General features: G+C 36.2%; 1 protein-coding gene across 4 annotated transcripts in view; it reads right to left on the bottom strand.

Annotated features, from left to right (window-relative positions):
• VPS13C (vacuolar protein sorting 13 homolog C) overlaps positions 1-24,872 on the bottom strand; it is a 106,537-nt gene that overhangs the window by 67,412 nt on the left and 14,253 nt on the right. For all 4 annotated transcript variants that reach the window (XM_069797996.1, XM_069797997.1, XM_069797998.1 and 1 more), the window contains 23 exons: positions 23,278-23,387; positions 22,365-22,424; positions 21,693-21,752; positions 20,851-20,931; positions 16,584-16,641; positions 16,130-16,257; positions 15,152-15,258; positions 14,299-14,470; positions 13,779-13,841; positions 12,444-12,579; positions 11,768-11,859; positions 9,658-9,800; positions 8,089-8,281; positions 7,836-7,950; positions 7,367-7,503; positions 6,521-6,647; positions 5,766-5,883; positions 5,283-5,412; positions 4,831-4,909; positions 3,713-3,852; positions 2,954-3,107; positions 2,451-2,527; positions 2,234-2,293 (listed from right to left, as the gene is read on the bottom strand). In XM_069797996.1, coding sequence (XP_069654097.1) covers positions 2,234-2,293; positions 2,451-2,527; positions 2,954-3,107; positions 3,713-3,852; positions 4,831-4,909; positions 5,283-5,412; positions 5,766-5,883; positions 6,521-6,647; positions 7,367-7,503; positions 7,836-7,950; positions 8,089-8,281; positions 9,658-9,800; positions 11,768-11,859; positions 12,444-12,579; positions 13,779-13,841; positions 14,299-14,470; positions 15,152-15,258; positions 16,130-16,257; positions 16,584-16,641; positions 20,851-20,931; positions 21,693-21,752; positions 22,365-22,424; positions 23,278-23,387 — 2,540 coding nt within the window. The remainder of the gene's footprint in view (positions 1-2,233; positions 2,294-2,450; positions 2,528-2,953; positions 3,108-3,712; positions 3,853-4,830; positions 4,910-5,282; positions 5,413-5,765; positions 5,884-6,520; positions 6,648-7,366; positions 7,504-7,835; positions 7,951-8,088; positions 8,282-9,657; positions 9,801-11,767; positions 11,860-12,443; positions 12,580-13,778; positions 13,842-14,298; positions 14,471-15,151; positions 15,259-16,129; positions 16,258-16,583; positions 16,642-20,850; positions 20,932-21,692; positions 21,753-22,364; positions 22,425-23,277; positions 23,388-24,872) is intronic.

Raw genomic sequence — 24,872 nt, 5'->3', positions numbered from 1 at the left:
TCCCTCCACCCGTCCCTTCTTCCTGGGCACAACTTCACTCCCGGATTCTCCACCTACCCCTCCCAGCGGCGCAGGGGGACAGGGAATGGGGTTTACGGTCAGTTCATCACATGTTATTTCTGTCGCTTCATCCTCCTCAGGGGCAGGACTCCTCACACTCTTCCCCTGCTCCAGCGTGGGGTCCCTCCCACAGCAGACAGTCCTCCACAAACTTCTCCAACGTGGGTCCTTCCCACGGGCTGCAGTTCTTCACAAACTGCTCCAGCATGGGTCCCTTCCACGGCGTGCAGTCCTTCAGGAGCACACTGCTCCAGCGTGGGTCCCCCACAGGGTCACGAGTCCTGCCACAAAACCTGCTCCATGGGCTCCTCTCTCCACAGATCCTCAGGTCCTGCCAGGAACCTGCTCCAGCATGGGCTTCCCACAGGGTCACGGCCTCCTTCGGGCACCCACCTGCTGCAGTGTGGTGTCCTCCCCAGGCTGCAGGTGGATATCTGCTCCACCATGGACCTCCATGGGCTGCAGGGGGACAACCTGCCTCACCATGGTCTTCTCCATGGGCTGCAGGGGAGTCTCTGCTCCAGCACCTGGAGCGTCTCCTCCCCCTCCTTCTTCACTGACCTTGGTGTCTGCAGGGTTGTTTCTCTTACATGTTCTCACTCCTCTCTCCGGCTGGCATTTCTGTGTCCCACAAACTTTTTTTCCTTCTTAAATATGTTATCACAGAGGTGCTACCACTATCGGTGATGGGGTCGGCCTTGGCCAGCAGTGGGTCCATCTTAGAGCCGGCAGGTATTGGCTCTGTCAGACATAGGGGAAGCTTCCAGCAGCTTCTCACTGAAGTCACCCCTGTAACCCCCACCCCACCCCGCTACCAAAACCTTGCCACACAAAGCCAATACAGTGCCACAGGTCCTGCCCAAGTTGGATGGTACTGAAGGACAGCTTTCATTCTTTGCATCACTATCAGCTGGATCTCTTCATCAGCTATAAAAGAAACCTAAGGAGACAGCTTCTCAAGCCTAAACAGCCTTTGTGAATACCTCTGTAATTATCTTTGCATTGGCTCAATGGAAACCATATTTGTTAGCCTGCAGAACACACTGCAACATGCACACCCATTCTCCAGCTTCACTGGAAAGAAGCCTTTGGCTGGTATGCTTTAAGAGAATAGACTCCAGAATAGGGGCTTTTAAAAGAAACCTAGGCAAACATGACCTTGCATTTGGATTCCCTGCTGTTTGCGGCCATCACTTAGAAATGGCACTTTTAGAGTTACATAGCATCTTGGCACCTTAGGTGCAGCTGAAAAGGAAAGATCATTTATTTAATTTAGTTTCTTTATTTAAGTTGACCCGCTGATGGATGCGGTGGGATGGGGAGAAATAAAAGAAGGCATTGGCTCTGTCAGACATAGGGGAAGCTTCTAGCAGCTTCTCACTGAAGCCACCCCTGTAACCCGCCCCCGCTACCAAAACCTTGCCGTGCAAACCCAATACAGTAGTTTATTTCCAGAATTCCTCAAGACACTGTTTCTCCTTAGATTGAAATCTCTGACTCAAAAATATACGATTAGTACAACAGTCAAAACTTAAGAAGTTAGGTACTTGCTGTCTAAAACCATCTTCCTATATTTCCAGTAATTTTTAAGAGATAAAATTCTTATTCTAGAGTCTATGACAAAAATGACAGAGAGGAAAATGCAGTATCACAAGAAACCCCCAAGTCATATTTCAGGGTGAAGAATTGGAACACGCTCCTCTTTGCTCTCCCCCCGCAAAAAAAACCCAAAATCACTCATAAAAGGATTTAGACTTCTTATTAAATTTAGCCAGAGTACTGATTATGTAGTGCTCACAATACAGATTATTTGACAGGAAAATGAAAGAATTCTAGACCCCACTACATTTTGCCATACCAGACATTTGAACTTCATGATCTCATATGCATGAGAAGATGCATTCTTTTATTATTTTGAATTTTATCCACATGAGCTAGCTAGACAGTTTTTCATCATAGTTAAGAAAAAAGACTAACATACTGCTCTTATATTAAGTTGTATAAAAACTTTCATGTACTTTTTAACTCTTTAAATATCCATGCTGCAAGGTCAGGGAGGGGGGAAGCTTGGGCAGGGGAGCAGAACAGGAAAGCCAAAAAACCCCTTATTGATTCCTCCCTTCTAACGAAGCAAACCAAAAGAAAATAAGCAATAAAATCTGCAAGTACTCACTTGAATCATCTGTTCAGCGTTGTCAAAAATTGTCTGAAAGTGTGGCCCATTTCTGTCAGCCTGAAAATAATGATTTGCATGAAGGTTAATATTAATTCCAACCAGTCGCTGTGCTCTTCAGAAGACGCAAAACAATCCACTAGCTCTGAGCAGTAGGTTTAAGACTTTATAATATATAAAAGTGCTTTAAAATAAATTTTAAAAGCTTTATGTATACCTTGATATATTCCACCTTCAGAAGGTCTAAGCCAGGTTTATCCGAGGAACTAATTAGATGAATGGGTGCTTTTTTATCTGTAACATACCACATGAAATGCACAAAAATTAGGGTAATTTCTGTTCTTTCAGAGACCCAAAGAATTTTGCCTTGAAGATAGGGATTAACTTTCAATACCATTTGTTAAAATACATTGCACCACCAAGTATGAATCACTGGTATCTCTTCGTTAAGTCCAAAATTACAAGTCTGTACCCCTTAACCATCCAAAGATTGAGCACTAAGCTATTTATTTATCTAATAAGCATTATGGTGGGAGTCCAGAGCTTATCAACTGTACCAATGCGACAAGCACTGCCAAGGGACAGTTGCATACTAAATATCGTAACAGGAAAACTAGAACATTTGGATTTCAGTGAGCACAAGAGACAGGAGAGCCACGGTTTCAGACTAACTGATTATATATATGTACACACTACTATACTTCTCTTATTGCTTATTACCTCCAATTTCATAGTAATCCAAGCTTATTTTCTTTAAGTAAGATACAGCTGCTAAATTATAGGTTCTGACAGTAGCTTCTGTCCCAAGATGCATTACATCAAATACAAGTACCGTTTCCTCAGTTTTCTTTTGCCTGGTGAGTTCTACTAAAACCTGGATGAGCAAGAAATAGACAGTTATACCATCTTTTCACATTTAGTATTCTCACCATTCAAATCAACAATGAAAAAAAAGCGCAAAATTAACACCTGGCCTGCTTTACTGGAAGTATTGTTTTTATTACAGAGTTAAAGTGTAAAAATAGGAAAAAAAAAAAGTGATTGTTTGATGGTGAGAGATATAAATGTAGAAATATTTTGGCATTTGCTCTTAGCAAGTGACATGCCTGGGTATTTACTTTGTTCTTCCAGTACAAATTTCTCACCTCTCACCCGCAAATTATAACTTGGTACTATTATTTTCTACCAAAAATATTCCAAAAAGGGAGGGTTTTGTTCATTTTTTTTAATACTTATACACAAACGAAGTAAGTATATGTTTTATTTATATACATACCATATATTAAAAAAACCTCATATGCATACCATATATAAATAACTCGTACATAGAAATACATATGTATACATGTATATTTTTTGGTTTGGTGGCTATGTTTTAGCATCCACTAAATCTGGCGATCACTGGTAATAGAATATTGGATTTATTTTTTTTTAAATATTCTTTATGTAGAAGGTAAAAATAGAATTGAAGACACATACCTCTTTAATTTCAAACTTCAACAGAAGATCTGTCAGTTCCTCTTTAGCAGGCTCCTTATTTCTTATTTCTTCTCCTTTAATTAGTGACCTGTCAGTTGGTTCAGAACTTTCCTCAAAATCAAAATATTCTTCTTCAGAGTCTAGAGAAGAGAAATGAATTCCTCCTTAGTAAACTTCCAGACACAGGGGTAAATATCCCAACCTCTCTTTCCCATTCCAAGGAAATTTTAAACTGTATGAGCAGTTTAAACCTAATCTGACAAAGTATACTTTTTATATCTATACTGCTTTCTTACCCAGTGGATAAAAAGTGAAGAAAATTAAAGCCCTATTAAGGAAAGCACTAGAGTTTAGCTGTACCATTAGACATTCAAGAACACATACAAGGAAAACCAGTTATAAAGTAAGCTCCAGGAAACAAGTTTCCCAGGTTCCACTACAGGAAAGTTCTTCTCCAGAACAGCCATGGACGTAAATGCTCAAATCCACAGTGCCAATACAGTAATTTGCCATTTGTTATTCTAGTTCTTCATTTTCAGAAAAAGGAGAGCTTTGCTAATGCAAAACACTCAGGACAGTACAGATGATGTTTGTAAAAGTCTATTTTTGCCACATGTTGGCTGCTTAATGCAAGTATACACAACCTTTAGAAATATTACCTTTTTTATGTGCCCACCCCAAATTATGTGTCCTGAAGTGGTAGCAGCTGCAGATTAGTAGTTGGCTAAACCTGGTTTTGGATTTAAGTCAATTCTGAAATAACAGGTTCCTCAATATTCTCTACTAAAAAGATGTCTCATGACATCTGATTAATTAAATTGGTTTGCTAGTGACACGCTTGTTATTAATAGCTCACATTTGAAGAGGCTGCTTATGCATAATATTAATTAATCCCAAAAAACTTTTTTTTGCTTTTTTAAAAAAGCAAGTTTATTATTCTGAGGCAACATCAGCATCTTAACTGAATCTTCTTATGAACTTGAAGTTAGAGATGATCAATCATACTCCTGTCTACTGTCCTTATAACATGTTTTAAGATCAATAGCAGCCTGAAAACATCAGCTACTCCATAAGTTATGGCCTTCTGCTTTTGAAAAGGTTTATCTGTAGCTTCTTACCTGACACTATTTCTGCTAACAACTGGGGTGTATTAAGTAACCCTTTACTAACAACAGGAATTGTGGGAATAGCCGGTACCTAGAGGGAGGGGAAAAAAAAAAATAAATCATTATTTTAAAGTCCGTATAACTTGGTATGTTCAGTCATATTTTCCACTGATTATGCATGTTTGACCTTGCCTCCCCCATACTGCTTAGAAAGCTCAGTTTTGCCAATACTTATATTGAAACCAGCAGGACAATGACAAAGGCCAAGATACCCTCGCTTGAATAAGCCCAGCATGTTCTGATGGTAAGTCATAATGGAGACACTTTGCCTGACTCAACTTGGCAACAGATCTCTTACTTGAAGTGAAACAGAGAACAGACTTTAGCAGGAATTTACATTTACAATGATCACTTTAGTGATGTCATTTTTTTAAATTCAGTTTTCTTAGTTATTGTCAGCTTACCTTTGTGCTTGGAATTGACACAGATGACTTCTGAGGCAACGGAATGCTATCAATCAGATCAAAAATTGCCTTGATTTTCTGGTCAGAGACTCTGACATGCACCAAAGGAAGTTCTCCTGACACTTTAAACCTTTTAAAAAAAAAAATTATTAAACTCCAAGACAAAAAAGTACATACCAATTCTTGATTTAAGTCTTAACAATATCTATACTCTTATATAAAGATCACATCACAGTAAAGCTAGTGATCCTGCATTAAAAACAGGCCTTGGACTCAGTTTAAACACTATAGTTAGTAACCAGTAAAGGTGACCAGGGAACTACTAGCCAAAGAATGTTTTGTAAAAAGTAGTAAGCTACTTTTATTTCTTAAGTTAATACCTTCAGATTTTAAAGTGTAACTGAACCTTTGGGGAAAATACAGGGGTTTTTTCTGTAAGTACACAGTAGTTTAAAAGAAGTCCTTTCAACATGAATATATTACTTTGCCATCCTGGTATCTCTTTCCACCATCGATTTTGCCAACTGTACATGAATATCCATAGGCTGTAATATGTGCAGAGTTGATGGGTGTTGAAAACGAGCCTTCTTCCAGTCTTCACCTGCAAATGTTCAGTAAATGTAAATGAGAAAACATCACTTGCTAATTGCTTTAATTAAGGTATCATTAAAGTAATCAAATAACATCACTAGGAAAGGACAAAGAACCCATTCACAAAATAGAGAAACCTAGAACAATTTGGGTAAAGTATTTTAAAAGCTTTTGAATCCACTTTCAATATTTCTTAACACTATACTGCCTTAGCAGCCATAAGTCCAATTCTACACTAAAAGATGTACCTGCATATAGAACCCCACAAAAAAATAGATACATGGATAGATAAATGTAACAGTAACCCAGCATTCTGTTCACTGCACAAACTTAAGTCCAAATGAAGTATTAAGGCCAATTTTAGCTGTATTTTCCTGCATATGATGGAAAACATAACAGTTCTATGCATTTATGTTGCTTGCTGGCATCACAGTAAAGAGATAATACACAAGTCCAAACAAAAAGCAAGCAGCTGTTTGAAGGGAAACTAAAATTTTTTCACAGTTTCATACAGACTTGTATTATAATCTATCTCTTAGTTAACTACTTGTTTTGGTTCACCTTTTTTCTTTAGAAAACTTATTTATTTATTACAGGTAGGTAGCCTTCAATCTTTTGAGTAAACAGCAACTATGTTGTTTTGTTACCTGTTCTTCCAAAAAGAAGTTGCACATTTTTTATTTCCACATCGAACTTGTCATAAGCTTTATCCATAATCTCCTCTAAAGACGAAAAGCTAGAAGCTTGACTACTGCCTTGATTTATGCTGTTCAGCTAAACACATAAAAGACAAGATAAAATTAAGTCTAAAACTTACATACACGTGCTATTAATTCTAGTGAAGATGAAAAAGATGATTCATAGGAGTTTATGACTGACATCTGGGCTCTTACAGAGAAGCAATCTTAATTCATTTCACACTTATCAAGAATAAGTAGGGGGGTTTTGTTGCTACTTCTATCAATCCACTTAATTCAAGTTATGCAGAATGGAATTTTTCTTATTAGTTTACAAGTTTACTGCTGGAGTACAACTAAAAAATATTTAATCAGTCAGATAAAATAAAGTTAAATTATTGTAATCTTTCAATTTTATAGGAACAAGGGAATCAAATTTCAAACTCTAAGAGAAAAATTATATTCTCTTCTATTAATAAAAGGCTATCATTTTACAAAAAAATGAACAAAAGTTCATGTGTTCTGCTGAAAAAGTGAAAGATACTAAATGATAAGCTATTACAATCACATTTACAAAATGAAAATGTTTCCTGGGGAGATTAACTAGTACAAGTATGTCAAAGACAACTTAACAGCTCTGAACATAGATCAAGTTGCTGATCCAAACTTATTTGGTAAGAAATATAGTAAGTTAAAACACATTCACACAGATTATCATCTTTGCTTTCTGAAAACAAGATAGTTTCAGATGACAGCTATGTTAAGAGAAAAGAATATTTTCTTCCTCTAAGCATATAAGAGAGATCATTTATATACCTGAAATGTACCAAAGTCCAAAATCAGCAAATCTGATTTTTCATGGTAGAATCCCGTCTGTGGAACCACAAGGTAGGAAGGTTTCAGATTAATCTTCAAATCAAGGACTTTCCGCATTTCAATAATATGAACTAATCCTTAAATAAAAAGGAAGGGACATTAAAACTGAAATGCTATTCACAAGTGAAACATTTGTGCCAGTTAACACAAAAAGAGATGCTATCGATCTGAAAGATAACACATCCTGAGTAAAGACTTACTTTTGTAACATTCTACTGATTTCTCACTAAAATTAATGCTCCTTCCCACAAAACATCCACTAATCCTCCAAGTCACAAACTCAAAGAAAAAACACCAATCATACTCTTTGGCCAGCAATCAAAACACGAGCAAAGTGTTTAGAAAATCATATTGAAACATTTTAAGACATTCAAGGGTTCACCTCAGGTGAGATTTGTTATTATCTTACCTGTAGCAGTTCTTTCCTTGATTTCTTCCAGCTTCATTAATGTGGCTGATGTTAATCTTTCAAGATCCATTCCCTTACTTGTCTGAAAGAATTCTACCATTGCATTTATTGTTCTCTTTTCAAAAAAAAAAAAAAGACAGACAAGAATTATCAATATACACAGAAGTCACTCAGTGAAAACTCAAAAATAAAGAGAATAAAGGCAGAGAAAGGAGAATCAGAAAAAGAAGTAAAAGTTTTGGTTACTACTCACTGCATCGTATTTTATTTCCACAGGCTGTGATTCAATAGTAAGACTCTGGTCAGCAGTACTATCCTCTGGGTTAACATTAAACTCTATCTTAAGTAAAGACGACTTGCTGTCCCCTATGGAAGCCACAAGAGATGGTACAATGTTTTCTTGTCTCAGGCCTGTAACATACCAGTTTTCAAGCTTTGCTTCAACCCTGAAGAAGGTGAATAGTTAAACATACTGAATTAGAATACAGAACACAGTTCCATCTAGGAAAGATCAGCAAGATGAGAAAGCCTTTGATAAACCCAAACATGACTAACTTCACAGGACAAACATACCACATGGTTAAGAAATTGTTACATTATTAAACTGGAAAAATAAATAGCAGGCAAGTCATTCACAGCAACACAAGGCTGATATTTTCTTTTTACCTTCTGTTATCTGCAAGGTGGACTGAATATAGTTTTCAGCTCACGTTTATTAAGAGAATCAGTTGTAAGAGAAAAGAAAGGGAAAATATTTATGCTACAGATGAAAAAAGAGTAGGAATGTTAACTATTACATATTGATTTCAAAATCAGTTACAGACTTGTTTTGGTACAAATGGGTATTCTTTACTGACAGCTTCCCTGACAATAGTGTTAAGCATAGTCAGTAGAAAAATGCCTTTTAAAGAAAGCCATGTGAACACCACCAAACCACAAAAACGTCATTCGCCCTTAGAAGTACCTATTAGATATGAAATTTATTTTGGGGTCCTGGGTCTCTACTGTTGGAATCCCTGACTTTGGGAGGCAACACAGTTTGGGCATAATCAGTGTCACAAGCCTGGCTCCATTGAGATAACCTAACTACGTTTTCCAGAAACTTAAAAATCAACAAAAGTATGAGTCTTGCCAACAAAATTATATGGCATGCATTTATGTAAAATGTTCTCAAAGCTCTTTTTATTTTTGTGCAGCATTCAGGCTGCACCTTTAATATTCTCCAAAACAGTTTTTAGCAAAAATATTTCAAGAGTAAGCAGCTGAGCTGGTGATCTTATGCATAAAGAACTGCAAATGAAAGCATGAAAAGTGCATAGACTCATTTTCCAGACACTGAAAATCTTATTCATTGACAGCATAATCCAATAATTTGTGTTCAGTATTTCTGGTGTGTCCTCTCTTAAAACACAGGAAGGAGTCCATTTCCTACATGCTGGTTAATCTGCTACCCACAACACACAGACATAGTTTTTCATTAATGTAGGAAGTAAGCAACACATTCAGGCTGGAGAGTGTTAGCCAGACCATTTCACACTACTTAGTTATCACTTCCCAAAAGCAATATCTAGCACTTCAACATTTGGATTCAAAAAAGAGCTTATTATTGTTTATAAAGACTAAAAAATAGCATTCCTTTCTTCATTCCATTCTATGTTATTCACCAAATTACGTGACTGTAACTTTTGAGAGTGCAACTGCAGAATGCCCATACATTTAAAAGTCACTATGCAACATAATGCACTACCCAAGAAAGATTTTAAAAGTCAGGGAGCAGAGGGAAGATGTTTCTACAAAAAAAAAAAAATACCAATCCAATTACTTAATGGCTTGTGCTCCTGGGCGCTGTGATATTTTGGTACTCAGATCAATTATCTGTACTTTAAGAGTTTCTGCCACGTTCTTGTCTTCTTTAATTGTAAGAGAAGTGCTTAACAGCTTCAGTGTCACAACATGGGCAACATACTAGCAAGAAGGACAGAGAAAATCGAAATTAGTCATCTTGATATGAATTACTTTTTAAAACTCCTAATTTCAACAAACCTAATGAAATGCAGTATTTAAAGCTATTCCAGTTGACTAAGGTAAGAAACATATCGCTATGTAGGAAGTGAAGTACAGAGTCTTTTACTTTCTTTCAACACTTATCAGTTATTTAACATAAAACAGTGTATTTCAACAAATGCAGAGTAGATACAGTCTGTATCTCTTTTCAGGATTCAGGGAAGTGGTTTTTTTAAACTGTGAAAGAAAGCATAGCTAAACTATACTCAATAGAGAGCTAGCAAGATAAACAAAATCTTCATAATCCTATTAAATAACTACATTTTAGAAGACATTGCATATATGCATTTTTTGTTCTTGATGCTGTATGTCATGTCTCAACCTTGTCAAGAAAGGGTTTTGGCTTCCTGATACATGTACCATTTTATGACTGTGTCAATCAGCAACTGAAGAAGAATCAAATAATATTTCCTATCTGAATTTGAAGCCTGCACCTTTCTTCAGGGTACTGAGAGAGATTAAAGGACCTTTACACTTAATTTGTCCAAATTAAAAATGGAAGTTTTTCTACACAGGTAAGCAAGGAAAGCATGAAACAAAGGAAAAAAAGAAGCCCCAGTACTGGGCACAGTTTGGGCTGTGTCTCTTCTTTGTTGCTAAGAGAAGCTTGCTGCTGCTCTGCTCTTTTCAATTTGACAGGAACACAAGTTCATACAACAGTACACAGGCCTCCACGTTGCCACTTAAACAACTCTGAACTTCCCTGTGTGAGGCACATGTAAGCTTATAATAATTAAATTTAACAAAAATATACAAGGTTGGAAAGTTGGGAGTGTTGTGTTGGGGAGTGGGGACGCCTGTTGGGAGAAGAGACAACATCCTCCTTGAAGGAAATAGTCTAAATGTAAAAAGTACTTCTGTAAGTGATGAACAACTTAAAGCAGAACCACCAGTCATGTTAAGATTTAAAACAACAATGTGATAGCTCTCACAGAAAATAAGTATATTGAGAGAAACCTCACCATTTCACATTTTCTTAGTTGTCTACTTTCTAGCTTTCTTCCTATAAGCCCTCTCAAGAATACTATACCTGTAAAGTTTTATCTTTTATTCCTTTGCTTAACAAGCCAAAAAAGTCACAAAAAATGTTTTTAATTTTAAATTGTCCTTTGTGTAGTAGAAAAAAAGTACTACAGCTGAAATCTCCTGGTATTAATCATTAGGACAAACATTTTAACAGAAACATAACATGATCCCTCCAACAAAAGCATCCCCGAAAGTTATAAACATTGGGTCAAACAGGAAATAATCACATGCTAATGTTCACTTTTACATAAACAACAACTATTCAATTACCAGAATCAAACTGACTTTGGATTTGAAAAAAAACAAACAAACAAACAAAAAAACCCCCACCAACTCAAAAAAACAAACCACCAAAACAAAACAAAAAAAAAAAACCAAAAAACAAACAAAAACAAAAAAAGACCATACAGACTAATTTAGTTTTCACCACAACAAGTAGCAAGAAACAGATGCAATGAAAAAGCTAACATGGAATCTTTTTTCATTTACAGTTAGCTTTTTTAATTATCTTCCAAACTGCAAATGGGTACCTATTATCCAGTTTGTTACTTCTAAATCACTCCAGATTAGGGTTGTGCAAAAGGCAGAACACCACCACAGAAAACATTAGCCATCTTTGTGTTTTCTGAATAAATTTTTTTTTTTCATCTTCTCCGTACATTTCAGCATAGGTTTGACTTGCACTGACACACTTTATACTGCTTATCTTAAGGCTAACATGCATCAGAAAGGGTTTTTGGTTGGGGGCGGGGGGGGCAGGCAGGGACGGTGTTTTGGGGTTTTTGTGGCTTGTTCATTTTTTGGGTTCTTTTTCCAAACCATCCCTGTAGGAAGTTGCTTACCTGCTTTGGTAAGGAAACATAGGAGCTGTCACTATATCCAATAGCAGTAAAAAGCTTAGCTTTCTCTTCTGGTGTCATTAGTTCATCAATAGCTAGAAACCAAAAACCCACAAAAACTTTCAGTTTAATTAGTAATGATAAGCATTTTTCCTCCCATTTGTTTTCTACTGTACTTAAGTTCTGCTGACACATTTCTTTGATTCTTCATATTGCACTAAGTTCCATATTGTAAAATAATTTACACAGAAGCAGTCTTCACACCTGGCATTACATACATAGCACAAAAATCAATATAATTTATATTGGAAGAGTATCTGTAATTCCCAATGATGAAGATAGCTTTGAGGAGTACTACTAGAACAAATCTCTGGTCCAGACAGCAAATCACCAAAATACAGTATTCCAGTTGTCGCCTACTACACTACAGCTATAAGCTCCATACTCTTCTTACCAAGGTTCTGATATGCTTATAGCCATTTCAGAAGTGTGCCTTATTTGCCAGCTCAATATTCGTTAACAGTAATACTATAAAGATGGATCAATACTGCATTGCACTGTTTATGCCATACTCTCTCCTTCTGCATAGTAAGAAGCAAAACATACTAGAACATTCTTCTTAATGTATATAAAAACTTAAAGTCTCTACAGAAGTTAGTGCATTCCAGCCTACACCTACTTTCAGGAACAGTTGATTCTTCATCTTCCTTTTTCCTAGACTCTCTTTTACCCCAGAAACCACCAAACCATCCTCCACTTCTTTTTTCTACTTCAGTGTTTTTCTTCTTCAGTAGTTTTTGTCCTGATCTTATTGTCTACAAACCAAACATTAAAATAAATAATTAATAGAATTACTTTTTTTTTCTGTAAATAATGCATGTATGTACCCATGTTGAACAGACATTTAACTGATGGACAGCAACACCACCCTGCAAGGGATTAAGAGCACTTTGACTCACCAGACAGAAGCAAAAAGAGGATCGGGGTGGGGGGCTTGGGTGTGTGCATGCACACAGGTGTGTGGAAAGAAGCATGTGTTACTTTTACTTCGGACGGCCTTTTTCTACACATTTCACTAGCGTTTAGACTACAAAAAGGCAGGAACCACATGAAAAGACAGTATTTTAAGAGGATACAAGAAGCAATTATATTCCTTAAATCTAGTAGTAACAAACCTGAAGACTGATCCTGTACCACAACGTATATTTAAAACTTTTAATTTATACTCAGGCTTTCACTTTGCATTTTAAATATCAAGGTCTGACCACAAACATCTCAAAAATAAGAAGCGTTGTTATTATTTTTTCAATCTTCATTTTACATACATTCTGGATATGTAGACAAACACCGAGGCTACACTGGCATGACCAGTAATTATATGATACAACTACAGAGGTTAATATTCATGTTAGGAATATAGCTACCACTAGCACGCTTCTCTCAAGACGACTATTCTGAGCTTGCCCTTAGTGTGCTAGGTGTTTTTGATCTTAACTGCAGATACAACGCTTTTCATAATGTTATAACATGCAACTCCTTGTTAAGTGTCACAAATTATTTCCAAAATAAAATGCAGCTGGACACTTCATCTACCTTTTAACAATTCTCTCAGAGTTGTCTTTTAATTAGATTGGCTGTCCCCTAAAAAGAGAGTACCTAAAGGTGTAGGTAGGATGGGAACAGCTGCACATGTTTGATCTTGAAGAGCTGCAGAACCAGTCTTGAAATGATAGAAGTCAAAGGAATAAAAGAACCATTAAATGAGCACCCTTAGACAATTGTCTGAATGGTACAAAGTGGGTAGCAGTAATACTGTGCACACACACTGGTAGGTTTTTGGAACTGGTTTCCAGTTTGGAAATTCATTTACTCCTGTCCTGGAAGGATAGGAAACTTGCCTTCCCACCTCCCTAGCCTATCATACTAATCAGCACAAATTTTTTCAAGATACTTTCATGACAGAACCATCCTATCTGAAGTGTTAGAATATTGTTGAACAAAAATTATTTCTTACCTCAACTTGTGCTTGTTGTCTTGCTAAGATTATATTGAAGACATCAAGCTTTCTTTCTAGGTCCTGTAAAAATGCATGATGAAATCATTTGCCTCGAACACATTTAGGAAAGGCTCACCACTACAAATTCTCCACCAGCTCCTTCATATTTACCACTCCGATTTCTTTCTAGACCTATTCTTTTCTTTCAAAGGTATGCCCCCACCCAGAAGTTCACTAGAAGATGAAACTTGATGTTAGGCAGTCTAATTTTTTTTTTTAAATAGATTAATCTTGCACTTCATTAAATGCATCCAAGTTGCTTAATCCAGAATCAAAAAGGGTTTATTTAAATGGCACTTTACTGGTATTTTCTTTCTTTGCACAATGGATTACACTGAACTTCAGATTAAAATGGTATTTCCACAGAACTCTTGTGCTCTTATAAAACCATGAACCTTGATTACTGTCACGTATATTTAAAAGAATTACGTAATAGAGGGACTAAAACATACTTTCTGCAAAGAGAAAAAACACATACCTGAATTTGCCTCTGTGTTTCTTCTGACAGTTTACTCTGTGTCAGCTTGTTCTTGTACATAGTTTTGTAACTCTTCAGAAGCTGCCTATGCTGTTTTATGTTACTCCATGACCACATGCGAGTATATCTTTTGATGTGAACTTCAAGAACACTGTTACCTGCATATTTCCACCTACAACAATTCCACACTTGTGAGCAACTTTCCATTTCATTTGTGCATTAGAACTTAAAAGTTGCAGAGGTAGTTTATTAATATGCGAACACTTTGTTTACCACTTGCCATTTGAGTAACTTTGTTTATAAAAATTTTAATGGTTTCAACATCACTTTTGAAAAATGGACTGAGAGCTTATATTTAATGCCTGAAGAACTATAAATCTGCACTCTGTATTGACTTCTGCATGTTTGCAAATTTGGACTGTAAGAGCATTAAGTGCACTTAAGCACTTTGAGAATCAGTATCAGTTAGTACTTAGAAAAAATCCACAAAAATGTGTATCAGCTCAAAACTTTAAAAATTACAGTTGACGTATATGTTTCGCTTGTAATACATTTGCTGATTTTTTTTCTTTAGTCTTTCTAAAATTATATCCTAACTTCTAGAGAGAGCATCAGCATTTTCTTCAGAGATTTTGGGGCACCAGGGTTAGATTTGCAAGTCAGATTTTCATCACTGGGTTCTTTCACATGTTCTCTTCTGCAAGCCTTTTCTACTTGGCTAAGCAAAGCTCTGTGAAAGTTATAATGATATATGTGATCTAGTTTTAAAGCTACATTTAACCACAAAGAATAATGAAGAGACTGAAGGGGACTCCAGCATCTCCCAAAGAATGCACGAACATACACAGCTTACCATTGTCTGGCATTTTTATGGAGAGAGACGTTTGGCCTAAATCTTCTGTATGGTGCATTGCGAACCATGTAATCTATGGACTCCAGAAGATCTATCATGCTGAGGTACTAAACACAGAAAAACAAGTTTCTTAGCAGAGGTTCAGATTTTTGTTGCATGCAGTCCTTAAAGTACATGTATACTATGGTCTTTAGTATTCCCCAAACTATACAGACATTTTCCTTAGTATGTAAAAGTGGACCAACTATACCCATTGCTCTCAAAGGACACCACGGTATGAACTTCTGGTTTCCTTGACAAAAACAATTTGTATTTCTGTTAGCCTGCTCAGCACAAAGTCTCAAGCTTTCTCAAACAACCATATTCTCTTCATTTGTCAATACCCAGTTTCCCCAGTTTTAGAACTGCCTTTGCATTAGGTAACCTTACTGGTACTGTTCTGAACTCAAATTACACTCTGATATCAATAAGAGCTAAAAGCTATCTAGCAAACTAACTGTAAATTATCACTGAATAAACGAAAACACTAACATTGCTAGGGAACTAAAAGAGCTCCTTGATAATTCAGTAGGCTTTGTTGCCAAAGCCAGTATACTCCATTCGTTCCCACCCATGCTTGTACCTTGACATCTCTGCAGTTAATTGTTGGCTTATAGTTTTATAAGATAAGGGCTATTCGTAAGAATGATTCCATTCTCCATGTGAAAGGAATGCTCTGAATACAGATCAGATGGTCCCCAGAGGGTCCACAGATAACAGCGTCAGTGTCAGGATCTAGCACCAGGAAGTGACCAGGAAGTGACTGTTACACAAAGGGGAAATGATCCTACACTTTTCCCACAGTTACTGCTAAACAGTTTAGACAGTCTACTTGCCTATAAGCAGAAAATTCCCAAAGAAGAATGTTTTCCAACAAAAAAATCCTACAGTTCATCACAAACTCTGAAATAGGCGATAATGGATACCAAGCCAACTTACCTGTGGCTTAGTGAATTCAATGACAATTCTCTGTACTTCTACATTACAATCAAGCTTGGGAGTTTTTAGTTCTACTTCTGCATATGGGTTGATATACAGTCTTGCAGAGGCTGATACTGGTCTAAAAACTTAAAAAATAAAAACATTGAGATTAATTTTATGTTTACAATTAAAAGTATGGGAAGCAATCTTAAAGTACTTATTTCCACTACCTGATATATCAACCACTTTGTACTGATGTGTATCTCAAGACCCACAGAATCAGGATAAAATTCTTACCAAAAATTAAGATAGCCCAGCAGCAGTCAAAAAGCATACAAGCTCTAATATGTTCTATTATGTTTAGTTTTTTGTAAAATAAAGTTAGTATGGGCATGCCTGCATGATCAGGTCAGGCTGTTGTATGATAACATGCTCAGAACAGTTTATATTCACTCATTCCTAGCTTACTTACTATACTGGTAGTCTTGAGGCTGGTTACCACTACAAGGAATTCCTCTTTTCAGCTGATCCTGTAAAGGAATACGATACTGTCTAGCAATTGCTGAAGAGCATTACTTGTTTACAGTCCTCTAAGCTTTGAGTAGACCAACTTAAGTTCACATGTATTTTGCAAGGGCCTCCTCCCCCTAAATGGGAAAGCTAATATAGCACAGGCACTTAAGAGTGAAGGATTTAAATATACCAGATTAAAAAGAATTCTAAGTTTCTCACATAAAGTGGAAGGTTAGCACAGTTTTTATTCAGCTTCTGTCTAAATCTTGCAATAACAACTAATGTGTGTTAATTTAGAAACATATAGCTCATGCGTACACTCAAACACGTAGCATATTAGATCAAGCATTTGTTTTTAAACTCCTTGAAGGTACCAGGAGCATCTATTCATACTCTACCCTTCCTCATTTTTAGCACATAAGAAGGCCACTTGAGTCTTCTGGTATTCTGCAGGTATGAGAGGAATTGAAAACAGAAAGAAGTCAGGAAAATAACAGAACAGCCCAAGAGGCCTGAAAAATATCATGTAGAACAGAGTCTTAAATGAAAATCAGGTCTGTCTGATGCTGTAATTCTTAGGCAATTTATTGAGAATGCTATATTCATGCGCAAACATTTTATCTAGTTTCAGAATTGCAATGGCACAATCAGTTAAAGCAGGAGGCCTGCTTTTAGGAAGATGTACATATTGGCTATTACATGAAGGCAGATGAACTGCCTGTTCCCATTATATTTTATAAAGACTATCAGTATTAAGATTTGTTTTTACAAGGAAAATATTTTGTAACTACAAATTTCTTCAAACTAATCCTTTTCCCTGTTCCTTATTTAAAAACTGGTTTGTATTTTATAAAAGGAACACTTTCTCATTAAAATATTTGTATTTCAACCTATTTCCTGTCTGCTGATCTATATTAATAAAAGCTAAATTTCTATGAGATTAAGTATAAAACAGCTAATCTTACAAGCAGCCATATACTCATGTTATTTAAATATGAAGACTGTTGTATGAAAGTGACAGATTGCTACAGATTACAAAGCTTATTCTTACTACAACACAGACCAATTAGCTACTACGATAAATCTGATTTCCTGATAATGCTGCTTAAAATTAAGACCGAAACAGCCTGTCTAGATGGAAGACCTAGCTTTCCAGGAAACAAGCTACACTAGAAGTTACATATAAAATGTATTCAGGTATTTAATACAGATAATGTTACTAAATAAGACACGTTATAGGCTATTTGTTCAGTTCCTGTATTGATTTATAAATTCTGAAGCAGAGAGGACTCAACAAGTGGAGAGAAGATTTACACAAGTAATATTATGCCCATGATGAATTCCATTCTTCCCCTGTGCTGCTTCAAGTCTTTTCAGATATGTTCTGAGCTTATTTCTGCTCTCCCTCTCTTCCCCTTTTAGGCACAAGGACACAAAGACGACTAATCAAAATTGACAAATTTAAACTAACAGAAGTCATCAAACGGCCAAAAGATGAAAAAAATCCAAATAATGGAGATGATGCCAGTATGCAAAGTGATACTAGTATACAGCACCAAAATTGCTAAGGATTTCAAGAATGGAAAAACTGCAAGTGGTGAGATGCTTCAAGTTAACAGGTGGTCAGAATACTGGATACTATTTGCTACACTGGAATTGCCCTGCCTCAGCACTCAAAGAAACAGGCTTTGGAAACAGGCAACTTCCTTTTACAGTCATGGAGGGCAAAATTCCCAGTTCTTTCAGAAAGAACCTGTTAAAAACTTGCTTGATGATGGAATAGAAAGTGGAACTTTCTGATACATAAAACTTAAGTTCAACAAAACCACACCAGCATCTTCACTTGCAGCTTAGTCAATAGTAAGTTGAAGTTTCCTTGAAAAGGACTGAGATGTAAACTGCCAGACAGCATCAGGTAAGCCCACAAAGCCATCTGTCCACAAGCATGTAAAGGACTGATTCACAAAGGATCTTTCCAACAGTGCTAGAAGAACACATTTGAAGCACTAAGACTTTTGCTGCTGTCAATTCAAACTGTATATTGGTTTGTGTTGTGTTTACATCTCACTTCAGACTGAGATACAACAGAGAAAACATCCACAGACAGGTAATTCTGAAGACTCCATAGCTAAAGTAACTTAAAACTTATATTAAAAATACATAAGCATTTCTGCTGAACTAAAGAGGCAGAAGTGGAAGCACTCTGAGGAAATTTAGCTTTTTAAAAGAATAAAGCAATAGACTAGACAGGAAGAGAAATAAACATATTCATAATATCTTCTACATACAGTGAATTTACACCCCAATTCTGAGACAATAAACAGTGTGCTACAAGGGCAACCAGAACAAAAATAAAAGGACTTAGGTTTTAAGTTACACATAACAGTCAAGATTCAAAGAACACTAAACAACTGGCTGGTTTTGACCAGCCAGTCAACACTTCACAGTTTTGAGTCAACCTTCCATGCTAGTACCAAGCTCACTAGGTTAAGCGCATATTTTGTTAAGGAAAGAATAAAACAAAAATAAAGATACCTGTAAGACATGAGCACAAAAGAATAAAAAAAGGAAACAAGTGGTTGTACAAGGACACACAGAACACCTGTATAACCTTTATAAACATAATAGGTCAAAAATGTACCATTTTTACACAGAGATCACTTATTCACACCAGAAATAGAATGCAGATATACAGACAGCATACACTGCACATCTGACCTCCTCCACATTAAAACAAAATGAGATTCAAACTAACAACAGTAGACAGATGTCCACTACTCCAAGCAAACTGACTTGTTTACATAATCCATTCTAAAGTTTACTTTAAGAACCTAAGATATTCAATAATGTACTACCCAAAAGCTCACCAGAATAACTGTTTCTCATTACCTAAAAATGAGCTCTTTTAACAACATGAAGCAGCCATCTGAAATAAACTTCTTAACAGTAATGGTGCTTTTGCAACTCAGAAGCCCTCAGCTGTCATACCGAAAGAGGATGTGTGCCCTCAGCCACAATTTATGTCTATATAAACACCCTATTCATACTGCCAAAGTTCCCAGTTCCTCTTCTGCGAGAGTAAGACTTAGAGGGTAACACACCAATGAAATGAAAGCAAAACAAGTACTTCACACACTAATAATATTACAAGTTGCAGTATTCCACTACTCATCTAGCTAGCAGCAACCCAAAACACAGCATCCAGGAAGCCCACACACAAATTTGAATTTATTCTTTCCCTGGAATTAACATTTTAAGATATCTGCCTCTCATTTTGTCTTCATTTACCCTCACTGCCCTCAAACTGGAGCATCATCATTTATTCCTCTAGTTTCTACACCACCTGAGTTAGCTTCACCAAGTTGGAAAAAAGTACTTCCAGCATCATCTTTTCCATACAGTCTACCTTAATTATGTTCCACCTGACCTCATTTTCAAAAAGTCTTCATTATTCAGTCCTACTGTGCATTCCACATTTAAAGCTGTGAGCCTCTCCTGTCTGTCAAGCATAGCATACTCACTTACCCATACATATAACTTATTCTACTAAAGCTCTTCAAAATTTTGCCAAAGATCCTTCCAATAATAATAAGGGTTGCTATCTTAAAGAACTACTACATTAGCCTCTCAACTTTTTGTGTCTTTGTTTAGGTATAACAATGGGTAACTACCTAAGCTTTGGTTTATTAAAAAGCAAAAAAACCTTTTTTTTTCTTTTTTTTTTTTTTTTTTTAAATCTGGTTTTTCTATCTGGCTTCTCTCTATTGGTTAATTTCAGCTATGCAGCTTAGGTCATCTGGATAGCATGTGATATAAGTTCCTGTTCTGATAAAGCTCTAATATTCTGAATTTTTATTAATTTTATGCTTATTTACTATCTCAATATTCCCTTTTTCATTACAGTAGCTATGTAATAGCTCACATAGCCCAGATATTTAGTACAGTACTGGCTAAACCGCGTGAAGTCAAGATGAATATGCCAACAGAACATGATTTTACAGACACAGTTTCTGACCATTTCTAAAACCTACAGGGGTTAATAACATATGAAGTTCACAAAAAAAATATTAGCTATCAATGGTGCAATAGATTAACATATGACCCTGGTATCAGAATACAGTTGACCATAAGTGTGAGGAGTGGGGTGGAAATTAGTATAGCGTAGTTTTGAATACCACAACAGCTATAGAATATAGTACTGTTTAATGCATTTTCTTCTACATTACCAGTATTTGTTCACGGGAGCCATGATAATACATTTTGCTGTGTACGTTCCAATAAGCACTGAGGCTGTCCAGGCACAAAAGCTGCACAGGAAAGAAAACATTCAACAGATTTCATACTCAGTATTCAACTCATTCTATAAACTCAGCTTTCCATTTGTGAAAACAGAAAACAAGTGAAAACAGACTAGACAGAAAATCCACCATTAGTATTGAGACATATTTAATCTTATAATACTATTTTTGAAGTGAAAATTGAATTGCTAAAAAGCACGTTCTTATAGGACACAAGCTCATGCACACCTGTTAAATACAACTCTGGATTGCAGGGGCGAGGGTTCACAAAACCGATGTTCAGCATAATAAAGAAGCCAGGACTATTATACCCTTCTTATATCATTCCTATAATTTCTTAGATCTTTGCATACTCCTTTCAGCATGGGGTTAGGCGGCAGGGAGAACAGAGAGACTGCTTAGGTACCAGAATCCCAATTACATTAGGCATACAAACTAGAGTAGGAAATGGCAAATTCAAAATGTATTTGAAATCATAGTTACCATGCAGACTTGTCATATAATGCATTTAATGAGGCAATGAGTGTTTGCATCTAAAGGAAGTTATTTAAATCATAGAATTGAAAGTTATGCCTTACATAAAGCCAGTTATTTGTACTCTACTTCTGTTTAAACACACAGCAAAATTAAGAAAAACAGGAAAATTTGCAACACAAACTATTTTTCCAATTTTTATTTAGAACCCCAGACTACTTCTCTCCAAGATCAGTTCCCCTCTTCACTTGTCTAGGAAAATAAAATAAAAAAAAAAAAAGAACACTACACATTACCTTGTATATTATTTTTGCAGCTTCATTCAGAATAGAAGGTGTCCAGTTCTCATTTGTTGTCTAAAAGTTCAAAGCAATAAAAATCATTCTGTGCATCTTATTTAACACATTTGCAGTTTTATCCTATACTTTCAAGCACAGAATGCATCATTTTGGTGCTATGTGATTACAGAAGCCAGTTTCTCTAGACTGCATACACACAAGTCAAAATCCAACACAAAATTTGTCAGTTTGTTTTGATTTTCAACTCCTTATCCTACCCATAAAATCCTTAACATCTAAGGAAAACAAGGGTTAGCTGAAATTTTCTCCCCCAGTTTCTCAAAAGGCCTGGCAAAATACCACATTCTTTATCATCATGATGTAATGTTTGCCCTAATTTAATTATTAGGCCTGGAAATAACCTGCCCTATGAAAGTAAACATATTCAGTTTTAAAGATCACTTGGATCTTAAGAACAAATCACTAGTCTCAGAAAGTGTGACGTGCTTCAATCGTCTTCCCTTTTGCTTGCACAAACTTCAAGTACTATTTACATGAATGACAGATTGTCTTCGCTTCCAGCTGTATGCAGACTTTCATTACATCATCTTAATATATTACTTTTACTTTCTGGTACTCCAAAGACAAGTAAATCGAAAACACAAGAACATGCATGCACACACACATTACCAGTAAACTAAGCTCGCCCAATGTCATTCCCAAGGAAATCGGACACTGTGGATCCGTGATCTACAAAAACAGAAAAATAACAGCTCTTTATTTCTCTTGCTGCAAATAGAAATGTATCATTTAATTGAAGTCGATTGAAATCCTGAGCTGTTCTGAGCATCTTCCTTTGCTTAATTTTTCTACCTGAAGCATTCTTGGAACCCCCTAAGTTGGACCAAAACTAACATGGCTGTAGCATAAAGATTTAGGACTTCAATTCAAGCTGAAAATTTCCTTTTGGCTTCTAAAATCCCCATACAGGAAAGAACTAAGAACTACAGAGTACCACATCTCAGTCAGCTTTATCATTCTGCGACTTCCATCCCTCACACCTTTTTAAATTTAGTGTCTCTGAAAAGTTCCAAAATAGGTTTGAGAAGTACTCTATATCCAACACTTTGCTTTTACATTCAATTATCTCATCACAAACCACTTCATCATTTTCCTAAAGGAAGTAGGCTAGAGTAATAGCAGTTTTGTTCATATAAACATTCTCATTTATCAATTAAGTGTTTTCAAGTATATGCCTTCTGACTTATCTGAAACTCCAGCAGTTTCTGCCATTCTGGACTTTACCCAGGACACTGAAAAATCCTGTACATCAACTACACACACTAACATCTGACAAACAGCCATCATCCACTTTTAGTAAGCAAGGCACCACGGGACAAGGCAAAAAAGAGAATAGCTATTTCACATACCAAAAATATTTCTGGCTTTCAGTCATATCTGTGGTACTTCATTTGAAGTGGTGCAAAAGAAACCACAGCAACTTTTTCAAGGTGCCAGATAACAGTTTCCCTCTGTGGACTAGACAATCATGACTGCACTGGAGTCCAATTTAAAATGAGGAGAATATGTTCCCGATACTTACATCATCTTCGTATTTAACGTGAATGCCTGTAATTTTGACTTGCACATTTTTTATAACTTGAGTTGCAAGCTTTTCTAAGAAAGTATCTTTCTTCTCCTCCTTTGGTTTGTCTAAAACAATAATTTTTAAAAGACAGCATTCAGTGTAGTAATTGCATCTTGAGTTTAACCACACCAACAGCTATACTAATGTAAATTTAATGTTTACTCTAACATCAGTACTTAACATTTAAGTTTTCACTTGTTTAGGTTACATATTTGCATTTTTTCCTTTTCTGTACGTCCATATTCTGAAGATGTGTAGTGCACACACAGCTAACATCACATCAATAAGAAAATTTGTCTAAGTTTCAGCCAAAACAGTTTAGCTTACAGTAAGTTCTTGTTTAATATACCTCTCCCCACTCCTTCCAAGGTAAAAGGTTCTCTTTAGAGTCCCTCAGCAGTTAACTGGGGGTTTCAACAAACAAATAAGTAAGACTGTGTAATTTAGCACAAAATACCCTTCAATAACCAGGTGAAGATGATACTTGCACAACAAGAGACCAGTCCATTAGAGCCCTTCATACAACACTGCCTGAGAAAGTTAAAAAGCTAGCATACCATAAGCAAAACCAAACAGTTACTCTGAAATATTCCATTTCTTCCATACCAGACTTATACTGTGACCGTTTAAGCTAGGTCCATATCAAATGTTGCTATACTACATAGCGATACTTATGCTGAACAAGACAGGGTAGCAGAAGTTGCATACCCACAGAAGTTCAGCATTCCACCCAAGACAAATGTATGCATGCCAAGGTGAAGGGGGGGAATATTTACAATCCCTCATTACTTAATGATGTAACTCTAAAAGTATTACCTCAGACTGAGCATCTTAACATTTTACCTAAAATATGGCTAGGTGAGCTGCTTGTTCTCCAGCTATCTTTCCAGACTACCTTGTCTTGTTCAGTATCCACCTTACAAAGTGGCTGTCCCAGCAAATGGCACTAATCAGCCTACCAAGCTTGCACATTTTTGTTGTAATGCTACGCATGGCTCAAGCTGAAGAAACAGTCATGGCTATCCAAGTCGAGAGAAGTAAGGACTACAGGTTTTGACTAAGTTTAGGGTTGAGCTTCAAGTTTGACTTCTCTGCTTACTTTAACTGTTTGTATCTTTTTAAATATGGAATGCACACTGAACACCACAGATACATAACTTTATACATCTTGCTATAAAAATTAGGAGTATTTTATTTAAGTTCTGAGAGAGGTTCAAGAGATTCCTTTAAAAACAAAAAGACTTCGCTATTGAATGTGATATAACACTATTTTAGTCAAAAGAGCATTTGATTTTAAGTAAAAAAAATCAGTCAGGAACTCAGAAGAAACCAAAACGTTATACCACTTTTACATGCAACTCACATTTCCTCCTATTAATCATTTCTTCACAACTCCCACTCCCTATTAACAGAATCCAACACAATACTAATAAAGAAAAAAAAAAAGGGCAGAAGTGCTTATCGAAGCTTCATGACCTTAATGGGTTGCCTGCTTGCACTTGAAAGTTTTTCCAGACAGATGCAGCTACCAGCAACAATAAAAATTTGAT

Source organism: Haliaeetus albicilla, chromosome 12 (assembly GCF_947461875.1).
Source record: "Haliaeetus albicilla chromosome 12, bHalAlb1.1, whole genome shotgun sequence".
NCBI lineage: Eukaryota > Metazoa > Chordata > Aves > Accipitriformes > Accipitridae > Haliaeetus > Haliaeetus albicilla.
Note: the sequence above shows the minus strand (reverse complement) of the source record. Positions and strands in the feature narration are given on the sequence as shown.